This window comes from Scardinius erythrophthalmus (assembly GCF_964197995.2).
Source record: "Scardinius erythrophthalmus genome assembly, chromosome: 25".
Taxonomy (NCBI): Eukaryota; Metazoa; Chordata; class Actinopteri; order Cypriniformes; family Leuciscidae; genus Scardinius; species Scardinius erythrophthalmus.
The window spans coordinates 27,708,087-27,720,695 of record NC_138245.1 but is presented as its reverse complement, the minus strand read 5'-3'; the positions used below and the strand labels follow the sequence as shown (position 1 = coordinate 27,720,695).

Genomic DNA, 12,609 nt, shown 5'->3' with positions numbered 1-12,609 from the left:
TGGTAACTCTTAAAAGGTCATTCCGGCATCCCATATATGGCTTTAGGAGGGTCTGCTTGCACAGCCTCCTCGAACCAGATCCATTAGTTCCTTCCTGAATTTCTCAGACATGAAAACATAAAGAATGGGGTTGGCCACTGTAGAAGACGTTGCCATGATGCGAGCAAAGGTAGCAAAAGGTCCGAAGTGAGGTAAAGGACCAACCGCATTGTCACCCTCAAATATTTGAGCGAACATCAAGCCATAGGAAGGCAGCCAGCACAATGCAAACGCCAGCACTAACAGAGCAGACGTCTTGGTGACATGCACATGGTAGTGCTCCAAACGGTCAGTCTTGACCTGAGTTGTGCGATCCCGCCTAGTGATTTTGAGGAAATGGTATATCTTGACATAGGCTATTATAATGATCAACAGCGGAAATGCAAAAGCCAGAAGGAAGTGGCACACTCCATATGCCAACTGGCTCTTGTCAGAAAGGAAATTAAAACATGCCAGGTCCTCACGAGCTTCACGGTTGTCCGAGCCTGAAATCAGCGTCCTCCAAGCGAACTGAGGTGATGCCAAGACAACAGCTGGTATCCACAGTACACCTGCAGTCACTTTTAAACGCCCCTCTCTGCGCCATCGATACGCTTTTGACTGATGAACCACGATGATGTACCGAGCAAAAGCCAAAGCGGCCAGCGTAAAGGCGCTCGCGGCTGTACACATCGCACTCAGGAAGCTGACTGACTTGCACATAAAGCTTCCAAATGGCCAGTGATGGGTTGCAATGGCAACTGTGTGATATGGAAGACAGGAAAGTAGGAGAAGGTCCGCCACACTTAATGACAGAAGAAGAACATCTGTGCCGTTTGCGTTTGTTTGCTGGAGTCCTCCTGTCCTTCCTTCACGTCCTCGCCGCATCGTACGACAGATGATGATGAGAACCAGGATGTGTCCCACTATCCCGGTCACCAGGATAAAGCTGTCAAATATAGGTACCAACACTCGCTCAACATCACTCGGTCCAGAACTGTTTGACCCATTAGTCATGTTAACCATATTGGTAGTGTCCAAGATTTGACAACAATCTAACTTTGAGTGTAATTGGTACTTAAATTGATTCTATTTTCTTTAAAAATACTTTTACTCACTTGAAAGTTTCAGTCTTCCTGCAAATACTAAAAGCATCTGGACATTTAACGAACATTTCCCCTTTCAAAGCTTCTCAGACCAGTGTTCAAACGTTTCAAAACCATGTTCGGTTATACAATGCACATCATTATGCATTCTTGTAGTTTTGCCTGAGAACGCAGTGATGTCCAGGACTGATTGCACCGTACAGTAGTCAAGATAAAACGCTCTGGAATGCATCAATAGTTAATGATTGCAGCATGACTGAAAGAGCAGAAATACTGCTATTGGTTTAGTTCTCTCCGAGGAAATCAAAATATTGCTTGAAATCATTGTTTAATTGTCTTTTCATAGATATATTTCCTCTATTCCTTTTAAATATATGGCAGATCCGGAGCCAAAATGATGGCAGTTTTACTTGCCTGCAGATACATTCAAAGAATTACTGGACTCTTCTTCTGACTTGAAGATCAGTGTAGAAAATTCAATGTCTATAAGCTCAGAGAATCAATCTTCCGGAACTCCAAAGGTGTTATTCAAAAGATCTTGAGTGGCAATGCGTGCTTCAACGGAGACTTCAACAGCCGGAGAGGCAAGTCAAATGGCCTTTGACCTGACAGCAGTGACGCAACTCCTATAAACACAGAGCTTTGTTTAACCACTCATTTAGTGAATTGTCGAGTCAATAGAGAAAACCTTCAACTTCTCTCTGTCGTTTCTTTCTATCACATGATTCTATGTTTCAGCCTGGGAGTTGAAAATGTCCATATAGCCTTGCAAGCAATGTTAAAATATTATAATTGAATACATTTTTTCCACCCAAAAAGGAAATAACTGTCATAGTTCCACTTACGTTCATGTCATTCCAGAATCTTTGGAACACTAAAGAATTTATTTTAAAGAAAGTTTTTGCCATACAATAAAAGTCAATGCATCGGCTTCAAAACACAATTGGAGCCCATTGACTTACATTGTATGGACAAAAAACAGATATATTTTTTTAAATATATATCTTCATTAATACTTTATTTTAGTGTCATTGTTGTAACATGTAGTTACTAAAGTAATAACAGTACATTATGCATAATTGCATGAAACTAACCCTCAACCAAATCCTAACCCGATAGTAAGTACATGTACATGTAGTTTATTAATATTATAAATAATATTATTATTAAACTTATACTTACACTGTAACAATGACACCATATAAAATAAAGTGTAACCATATCTTATTTTATGTTATGCAGATTAAAAACAAACACAGGTTTGGAAATACATTTTGGTGTGTAAATTACGACAGAATTTTCATGTTGCGGTTAATTAATACTGAGAAACATGAGTTGTGTAATCTTGAACTTCCTTCAAGTTCCTTAAAAGCAAGTGTTACAGCAAGTCATAAACTCAGATAAGTTTAAAGCACAAGGGCAAAGGTTAAAGCATACAGATAAAGTGTCCCGCACATAACTTAGATTGTCTGTGTAACTGCTGACTCATAAATACCCTTATTAGTATATCGTCTTAGTTTAATCTAATAAATCACCATGACTTGGTTTATGACATAAACTTTGGACAGTCTGTGTTAAAGCATGCTTTCATTTGCCTGTTGAAGTTAGCACATGCAACGTCTATTTCATGTTATTCTTCATTAGGACTTCTCAAAGTTCTAAATAAAAATAGAGCAGAATAAACCTTTTGTTTATTCATAAAGTTGATTTTTCTATTTCTGCATTTATTGTAGTTCAATATTTCAAAATACATCTAAAAATAACATCATATAATTGATATTAATTAGTGTAATTTGCTAATGCAAACATGGATGGATGGATGGAATTTAGTCTAGAATACATGCTGGTGTAACTATATTGCCAAGAGGGAGCTATATCACAAGAGGGAGCAGATTGACTTGAGACAGTGTTTAATGGAAAGACATGCTTATTCCAAAAACAGCATATTATGGTTACAGTCAAATAGATTTTGAAGAAGGGTCATTTTAAATACATTTTAATTGATTATTTAACTGATTGATTCATTCATGAAAAGGCTGAGGTGGGTGTCAAAGCTATTTTGTGCTTGCCAATGACTGAAAAATATTCTTAATACAAACATAAGCAAGTGTTTTAAAAACATGTTAATATAAATCGCCCACATTGAACTCTACAGCTGAGTGACAGTGAAATCAGAAATGTCTCCCTGCATCACAGCCTCAAACGGGACAAGCCAACATCTGATAACCGGAGTTGAAGGAAGTGTGTAGTCTGTGACATCCTCCCTACAGATACATTCATAGATTAAAACAGATATATAATAAAGGAAAATATCAGCTGTGTGTATATGAACACTTTTGATCACTTACAAGCTCGCCTTCACATCCTGGTCCATTATCTTTAGAGTTGGTGTTTGTGATCCTTGAACCTCCTCATATGAAGCCTCAGCTTTTCCTTCAACATTATCCACAGTTATTGAGATGTTATCCCATGTTGGTTCAATAAAGCAAGTTACAAATCAAAATTTACCATTTAATCGCTCATCCAGCTAACAAAAATATGTTAAAAAACGCTAAAACTAAATGCACTGAAAGGAATGTCTAAAACTGTTTCAGAAAAAAAAAAACCATTCCATGAAAGATATTTCAATCATGACAATTCTCAAAATTGTTTTAGCATGTTACTGAATATGTTAATGTGTTAATGTATTTGGTCTTGGCAGACAAGATCTGCTACACTGCTGCTGCAGAACAAGTATATGAACTCGCTAATGCTAATAGATACACAGACACACTGCTGTGAGCGCCCTGTTAGCTGGGTCAATTGTGTAAAGTGTTAATACATGTTTAAATGTTTAACCAGTGACGTACTCTTACCTAAAATGCCCATCAAACCGACATCTTTTGGCTGTTGCCGAACAGCAGGCCACAGAAACACTTCACCATTTTTCTTGTGAAGAAGAATAACAACGCGTATGTTTCCCATGGTAACGTCCATTTCATTGCTCCGTAATATCAGGGACACGCTGTTGAAATGGAGAAACTGATGAATGAATTCTACTTCACAGAAAGGAGCTGTAACACAATTGTAGTAAAACACTTATAGTTTGAGTAGTATATACCCCTCTGTATTGTGTTGAGTAGGTTCTTGGTCCCACAAAAACTCAACCTGATTCTGGCCATCTTGATATCTGATAGAGCTTGTGTTTATTGTCAGGTGATGGTTTGTTTTGTAATGAAAGGCAATTTGAATGAATCCGATTTGTCCAGTTAGGAATTCTCCATTCATAGAGAACTCTACCGAAAAGTCAGAAAGTCACACAGTAAGTGCATCTACAAAACATTTGATTAAAAAAGATGACTTTCAAAAGGATGTGCATGAAGAATAAATGTGTAATAGTTACCTGAAGCAGAATCCTGTAACAGTCTGAGTTTCTGAGGGGCAGGAACGTCAAAACAAAGTGGCTTAGACTGACCGGCAGAAGGCAGCAGGAACCGGTTGCTACCAACTCTTGGAACTAAGAGAAAACATAACCAAATGCTGTATCATAATTATTATAGAAAATTGTCTTACATAATAAGTATGTTTGAGGGATCTTTATGTACCTGACATAGTAGGGAGAATAGCCTCTGCACTCTCCTGTAGGATTATGGGCATTTGAATAAAGGCTAAGTCTAAGAGAAGGTGCAATTGATCAAATTAGACTTTCTTGACACAAGGCAGAATCAAAGTTACAGCATTTTAATACATACCAGAATATTCTTCGGTGGAATAATCAGTTGACCCTAAAAAAAAAAGAGGGAGACATTATAAAAAAAAGTCAGGGACATTATAATACAGCTTTTCATACTAAGACAGTTTATCAATGGTACTGACCAATAATCAATAAATTAAATAAAAGAAATGACCAATGCATTTTAAAATCATTAAATAGAGAAATAATTAATTCAATTGTAACCATTAATTTTGTAATATTTCAAAAAAAAAAAAGACTGAATCTTTGATTCTTTTCATCCAAATGTTGCTTAATATTAAGAGGCTTAATTTCTGAATCACACCTAATGCCTTATTTTTAATTTAATAAAAATAAGGCATTAGGTCACCGTACATAATGCCTTTATTTCATTTCATTCCTTTTCATTTCATTCTCTACACTTTTTCTATATGGATTTACTTTAAATAAAGCAAATTTGCATAATAATTGGTAAAAACAAAGTAGCCAATAATAAACACATTCCCCAGAAAGTATCAGAGTCTTTGTCAACTTATAAAAGAAAAGAAGCATACCAAGGATCGCTGGAAGAGCAAAAGGTGGACTCTGCAGAACGGGCCGACTCTTGAGAAGTTTGAACCGACTACTGGGATGTTTGAGCACACTGCTGCTACCTGCCAGACCAGACTGACTAAATCCAGGTGCTGGGATATAAAACAAGTGGGAAAATATATATTTAAAGGCAGATTCAGTATAATATATGTTATAAATCTTATTGTGAATAATCTAATAATGTGTATGTTTCTTTTTTTTACTTTGACATCATTTTTAATCAAAATATCATAACTGGATCTTCCTTGAAAGCGACAGACTTCTCTCTAATGACATATGCATGACTTTCTATGGACTTTGTTCATAGAAAATTTGAGTAGATGGAAAAGAGATTGCATCTCAAAATCCAATAGACAACCGATGTACAAAACTTCATACATGCTTTACATTTATTTAATTTTTGGACAAGCTGTTTCACTCAGATGTGAATCACAATACAGAAGAATATATCTATCGGTACTTCCCTCTCATTGCAACTTTAAATTCTCTGCAATAGTCTGAGTAAATTAACTGTTAGTTCACCATTTTATACCGACATGCAAATGGTTTCTGGGATGAAGGAAGCAAACTCATTACTGATTAAAAGAGAAAGAGTAAAGTGTTATTCACTGTACACTGTGGGCAGCAAGTCCAGGACCACAACTGTAAAAATCGGTGATTTTCTTTTATTTAAACCTTGAAACAAAGCAATGTTAAAACAGAAAATGAAGATTCTGCACTAATTTTGGACAAAAGGAAACATACTGAAGTTCATGTCAATTCAAGTTTTTACTCAAATTGTTATGCTGATATATTTTGTAATGAAATAAACTGTACAGTAATTAATTAAAACTATTTCACAAGTGATCTATGACATTTGAACCCCACTTGTATAAATATAAATACTATAGCTGAATCTATTCAGGTTCAGATACAGAAACAGATACATGTATTGGATACACAAATACAGTTGTTTCTTATATTTTATTGGATGTTTTGGTTAACCTATATGATGCTGTTGAAGCAAAGCTTGCTTAATACATTCGTGCATAACATTTCATATTGCTGCTGTCACTGTCACTGTGTTTATTTTGCTGCATAAAATGGACCTTGCTCTTTCGTTAAAGGTCAGATGTTTGCACACCTTTATTTACAAGGTTTGTAAGATACTCAAACTTCTCAGTTCTCACCTGGACCTCTGGGTTCCTCTCCTCCCTCTTTGGGTTTGTCGGCAACTTCTACTTCATCTTCCTGTGGCTTCGTGACGACCATAGAGGTGAGGGAGGTGACAAACTGGTATTTCAGGGACAGTTTGAGAGCTTCTTTCTTTTCATCCTCTTTCTCCTGATCTTTAAGAAGCACTCTGAGACAGAAAGATGTCCTCAATGTCCAACAAAAAATCCAGAATATCATATCACTCAATAAACTTACTGCCTTTCCAGAATTTGCTTCACTGTAAGGTAGGCCCACAGTCTCGGCATGAAATCCTCTTTCTCAGGTGGGACATCACTGGGGTCTTTCGCCATTACAGTTTCATGATACGTCACATTACTGCCTTTCTGCTCAGAAATAAATATACTAGTGAACATTTTCATCAGGAATGCTGTCATTACCACTTTCATCAATAACTTTCTCGGAAAACAAAGTGACCATTATTCCAAACTCTTAAACAATTGATCATCAATGATCCAAATATCCAGTATAATGACCTCGGTTGAGACTGTCGATAAAAACAGCCCACTCAATCCCTACCAGTTTGATATATTGTAAAGCACCATGATGATCTTACTGATACTGCAATGACTTCAGTGGTGAAACTCTCCACACTGTTGTCTGTGATTTGTCCCGATACCACAATCTCAGAGCCGTTGAAGTACAGGCTAAAGCTGGTCTTGGTAAGGTTTGTCCCTCCTGTGTATTTAAGTTGAATATCAGCGAGGAGAGGGACGGCAACTTCGTCATAGAAGCCCTACAGAACAAACCGAAATAAAGGGTTTAAATGCATTGAAACACAGAACAGATCAGCACTGAGGAGGAATTCACAGCTGATTCGCTGTCGTTCACCTGCAGCTGTAGATCAGCGTCCGAATCTTCATAAATCCTGCGAGCAACTCCACCATTTTCCAGTGACATCTTTGTCAGGAAGTCAAAGTTAACATCATATCCAAAACCAAGACAATAGAGGGGAAACTTTAGACCAATTGCCTCTTTCACATTGGCCATTATCCTCTCTTTGTTAGTTTCACCTGTTAGAGAGGAAGAATAAGTCAGACTACCAACACTACATGCTTGAAAATCATGACATTTTTTGAGTGATCAAAAAGCAATGAATGTAATGGGCAATTTCATATTTCTTATTCTTTTCTCTTCCTGAAAAAGACAAGAACTAAATTGGTCATTGGTCCTACATGTATTTTAATTAGATCTAAAACCTTTTATTAACAGGTCTTCTAATTACACTGAGTGAACTAGTGTTAGGATAAAACACATTAGCTTGTGTTTGTCAGTGAATCTGTGCCTGAAGTGGGATCTCCATCAGTCAGCAGGATCAGGATGGAGGCGGTTCCTTCTCGTGGATGTCGATTGATCATGTCCACTCCTGCTAGAACTGCAGCGTTAATGTCTGTGGCTAAAGGAAGAACAAACATAGTTGTGTCACATTGAGGTACAACTTTCTTACTCCCCATTTAGAGTTAGGAACACACCTCCTCTATCTCTGATCTCCTTCACAAAAGATTTTGCAGTCTCCAGGTTTTCCTTGGTAGCTTTCAGGAGTTCATTCTTCCATGTTTTAACTTCACTGTCGAAAGTGATCAATCCAAAGTGGTCATCCTCATCAAGATCACTTAAAATCTTTAGCAGTGCCAAACGAGTCTAAAGAAACACACTTCTGTCAGAACACCTGAAAGTTAATCTTTCTCCTTTTTGACTGAATTCTCATTTACCAGATATGGGCAGGTTTTTTTGTAAATAATTTAAAGTAAGCAAATCCACAGTGATTTCAATGGATAAATCCTTGTTATTTTAACATATAAATGCACAGTGCTGAAAGATCTTTTAAAAATGTCCTTCAAGGGTTTTGCAATAAAAAAAATGCATTGCTTGTTATTTCCTTTCAATTGATTTGGCTGAACTTAAAGGTCCCATGACATGCTATTTTTTGTAGGCTTTAATATAGGCCTTAGTGGTCCCTAGTACTGTATCTGAAATCTCTTCTCAAAAATCCAGCCTCGGTGCAGAATTATAGCCACTACAAGCCAGTCCCAGAATGAGCTTCCTTCAGACAGGCCGTTTCGGTGTCTGTAGCTTTAAATGTTAATGAGGAGGAGAAAGGCGGCGCAAGGTGGAGGGTGGGTGTGGCCTTGACCATCTTGCGCAACGGTACCGGTCCGTGCATGTTAGTTGGATATAGCAATGGCACGAAGACACGCAGTCGTTCAAGCATTTCAGTTTGACCCAGAATCTGATCCGGATGGAGAAGCAACAACTCAGCGGTTCCAGCAGGACATTTCCGAATGGTTAGTTTAAAATATTATGTCTGGATACGGTACTTTATTCGGATGGTTTACAGTTATTATCATGTAGCTAACGCTAACCTACTGTTGCCTTTTCATGAGAGATCTGTAACATCTGTAATTCATCTTATTACAATTACATCATCAAGCTCTGCGATCTTGAAATGCGGATATCGCGCGCGCCGTATAACCAACAGGAAAATGGTTATCCAAATAACAAAGAAGTGTACAACACTCGCGTTACAGTGTGTGTATTCACACACATAAACTGCATGGCTGCATAGCTAATGTGACAGCCACATTCTACGTGTAACAGTCTAGGCAAACATAAACAGTAAAGCAACACACTTATATATCATTAGTTGACTTACTGTTCCGAGGTGTGTAGCTGAGCCAAAGAGAGTGATCCAGACTTTAGTTTCAGACGTTCAGCAAGCCCAGCTCTGTATTAACCCTTCGGTGTTCATTTGTACATCCAATTATTGAGCAATTGTTATGCTTCGCTCGCTCAAAAGCCATGATATCTCTCGTGGACAAACTAAAATCGCGTGTGCGCGTTCCTACGTTAATTCCTTCCTAGCTCATTTTCTCATTGGCGGAAATATTCTCTGGGCGGGCAAAGCAGAGACAGGGGAGGTAACATTCCTCCTTATAACGTCACAAGGAGGAGATTCAAGATCAGCGCGATTGAGCTTCCATTTTCTCAAAGGCAGAGAAAGATAGCAAAAGCTCGATTTACACCGATTGAAATTTCTAGAAACTTGGGGACCATATACAGGCTAGGGGAACTCATATTAATGTTAAAAAACCTCAGAAAGTGAAAATTTCATGTCATGGGACCTTTAACGTTAACATTTACCTGCTGTATTTTTCTGCCGTTCATAGAACCGCTCCGGTCAATGATAAAAAACACATTTTTGGGAATACGTGGAACATCAGAGGGTGCAAAGTAGTGGACAAAATAGCCATTTGAAACCTGAGAGAAAACAAAAGTAAATTCTGAATATCATTCATGTCTTTTTACATAGTCAGTCTTTCAAAATCCTTTGGCAAATTTATTTTTCTGTCGTAAAGTATGTTATTGAAAATGTACCATGACTTCTCCTTGATGATTTGGTCTCTTGACATCGTATGTTATAAGCAGGTCACCATTCAGTCCATTTTCTCCACAGCTTTCACACTTGGTCTGTTGATCTCGAGTGGGGTAGAAGGTCACCCATGCCTGAAATTATCAGTTTGGTCCTCTGGTAACTTTGTTTGAAGTGTGGTATCATAATGAGAACATTTAAGCTGAGTGTTTTACCCCTCATTTTAAGCTCTTACGTCTTTGTCTGCTCTTGTGGTTTTGATGGCATTGGCCAGATCATCGGAGCTCAAATCTCCTTTCACCTCCAAGAAGGAAATTCCTGGTTTCTCTTGTATGTGTACATCCATCTAAAGTGAGTAAAAGAAATATGATCTTTCTATCCAGCTTAATTGATGATCTATTTCCCTCTTTGTTTCTTCTACCTTGAAGTCCGCCACCGGCTGCATTGGTTGGGCATTGATGAGTAGCTCATATTTGCCAAGGCGACGCTTTAGCAGTTCTTCGTAAGTCAACTCAAAAGTCACTTTACTAAAAGCAGCCACTGTCACTGAAGTTTTAAAGTCTTCTAAAGTCCTTCCAACAGATCTGAAATACAAATGAATTCCAGCATATTACTAAACATGCTATAAAAACACATTTAATGGATCTATTTATTTTGAATGTCCAGTACTTGATCAGTCCAGCACTTTCTCCTCGAGATACTGCTCGACTGTACTGTTGCTGAGCTTCCTGCTTTTCCTTCACAACACCATCATATATCTTCCCCTCTATGGTCCTATGGAGAAAATGACAAAGACATCCTCTTAATATGTGTATTTCAGACATATTGCATAAAATAATTTATAAATCTTTATTTTGTTGTTGTTTATCTGCATTAGCAGACATGACCTGAGACCAACATGCTATAAACTGCTTCTTTACCACTTTATCTCTACTTATAAAACACAACTCATGTTTCCCTACATTCTGAATTTGCTGATGAAGGCATTCTTGGGTATCTTGACCTCAAACTGGATCTCTTGAGATTCATTCACTGTGTTCGCCACACGGCTTGTGATGACGGTTGTGGCGTAGCGACTGGTGACCGTGGAGTTAATGTAGAAGCTGTATATATCCACATTTTGTTTCTGTTGAGACATCAAACCGTAAAGTCATATTCAATTACATGTTCATATAACAGAGGGTTTTCGGATGGTGCTCATTTACTCCTCCTTTTTGCCTGGGGTTGTTCAAATATTTACTGCTCGAAAATGGCACGGAGAAATGGCCTTTGGACAAAAAAAAAAAAAAACATTTTGATGACTTCATCTCAATGTAAACTACTGAGTAATAGATAGTTCTCTGTACTCAATTAAAATAATACACTGCTGTTAAAAAGTCAGTAAGAATTTTTTTATTTTTTGAAAGCAGTCTTTTATGCTCACCAAGGTTGAATTTATTTGATCTAAAATACACTAAAATCAGTAACTTTGTGAAGATTTTTTTCAATTTGAAATAAGTTTTCTATCATATTACATTTTAAAATGTAATTTTTTCCTGTGATGCAAAGAAACATTTTCAGCATCTTTACTCCAGTCTTCATTTTCACATGATCCTTCAGAAATCATTCTAATATGCTGATTTTCTGCTTAAGAAACATTTGTTATTAATTAGCATTAAAACAGTTGTGCTGCTAAATTACTTTTGTGGAAACCCTGATACATATTTTTAAGGATTTTTTGAAGAATAAAGTTTAAAACAACAGCTTTTATTTGAAATATAAATCTTTTGTAACATTATAAATCTCTAGAATGTCACATTTGATCAATTTAATAAATAAAAGTATTAATTTCTTTAAAAAAAACTTACTGACCTCAAACTTTTTAACATTTTTATATTCAACATGTTTGAAGTAAATCTAATTTGTCTGAACCTTCATCTCAAATACAAATAATCTCTTTTTTTTAGAATTTTAACTCGCATCATCTTCATCTTAAACTGAGCGTTGACCCTCACCTTCTTTACAGGTTGTGAACTGGCTGAGATGAGAAAGACGCCCAAGAGAATCAGTCTGAGAGCTGCTCGATCCATCATGACCTGCTCAGAAAACAGACCTCGAAACACACACTGCCTTTAAACTCCTGTCCACATCATGCGATTGGCTATTATTGACCGGATGAAGAAACCTCCCTCACTATTTGTAATCAGAGTAGCGACTGAGACAGACCAGAAACAATTATTACTGTAGTTATATTTAACAAATAATCTATAATATCTCTCACCCAACAAGTTAACCATGGGCTAGAGTTAACTGCAACTAACACTGGTTACAGTGTTTGGTTACAGGACACATGAAGACTGATACGACTGTTTATGACCCAAAGGAATTTAGAGAGAGGTTTGATCACTTAATTCTAATGGGAAATGACAAATAAACCCTTTAAACCTCTATATTCTATTTTTTATAACCACTTGAGAAATGTATCAACATGTATTCCATTTTTCCTTCTTATGATTTCCTAAAGTGCTTTTAGTGCAGAGAAAAGCGCTATATAAATGTAATGAATTGTTATTATTATTATTATTATTTTATAGAGTTTGGCCAATGTATTCATTCAAACT

The 12,609-nt window shown here is 36.9% G+C and overlaps 2 protein-coding genes across 3 annotated transcripts; both read right to left on the bottom strand.

The window, feature by feature from the left end:
• Window positions 1-42: 42 nt before the first annotated feature.
• On the bottom strand, window positions 43-1,035 carry LOC308685732 (galanin receptor type 1; the record flags this gene model as incomplete). Its single annotated transcript, XM_081357696.1, has 1 exon — window positions 43-1,035. The coding sequence occupies one exon, from the start codon at window positions 1,033-1,035 to the stop codon at window positions 43-45; it is 993 nt and encodes a 330-aa protein (XP_081213822.1).
• Window positions 1,036-2,820: 1,785 nt separating this feature from the next.
• Window positions 2,821-12,091, bottom strand: LOC308685275 (inter-alpha-trypsin inhibitor heavy chain H3-like). Of its 2 annotated transcripts, none has more exons than XM_081356940.1 (21): window positions 12,004-12,091; window positions 10,972-11,135; window positions 10,679-10,783; window positions 10,431-10,593; window positions 10,245-10,355; window positions 10,015-10,143; window positions 9,781-9,897; window positions 8,112-8,280; window positions 7,925-8,035; window positions 7,471-7,652; window positions 7,196-7,375; window positions 6,838-6,965; window positions 6,597-6,769; window positions 5,391-5,519; window positions 4,856-4,888; window positions 4,709-4,777; window positions 4,507-4,620; window positions 4,225-4,399; window positions 3,980-4,128; window positions 3,473-3,557; window positions 2,821-3,388 (listed from the first exon to the last, which is right to left on the bottom strand). In XM_081356940.1, the coding sequence occupies exons 1-21, from the start codon at window positions 12,079-12,081 to the stop codon at window positions 3,274-3,276; spliced, it is 2,679 nt and encodes an 892-aa protein (XP_081213066.1). In that variant the 5' UTR covers window positions 12,082-12,091; the 3' UTR covers window positions 2,821-3,273. The 2 variants fall into 2 exon arrangements, with proteins under 2 accessions (XP_081213066.1, XP_081213067.1); XM_081356941.1 differs by having other exon boundaries at window positions 3,020-3,388; window positions 3,473-3,551.
• Window positions 12,092-12,609: the final 518 nt, after the last annotated feature.

Excerpts from the sequence above, each read along its gene's own strand:
- LOC308685275 (XM_081356940.1), bottom strand. The coding sequence starts at position 12,081 with ATGATGGATCGAGCAGCTCTCAGACTGATTCTCTTGGGCGTCTTTCTC. Across the intron at positions 4,778-4,855 it reads TTCCACCGAAGAATATTCTG|ACTTAGCCTTTATTCAAATG; the intron begins GTATGTATTAAA and ends ACCTTCTCTTAG. Across the intron at positions 4,129-4,224 it reads ACTCAACACAATACAGAGGG|CGTGTCCCTGATATTACGGA; the intron begins GTATATACTACT and ends CCATTTCAACAG.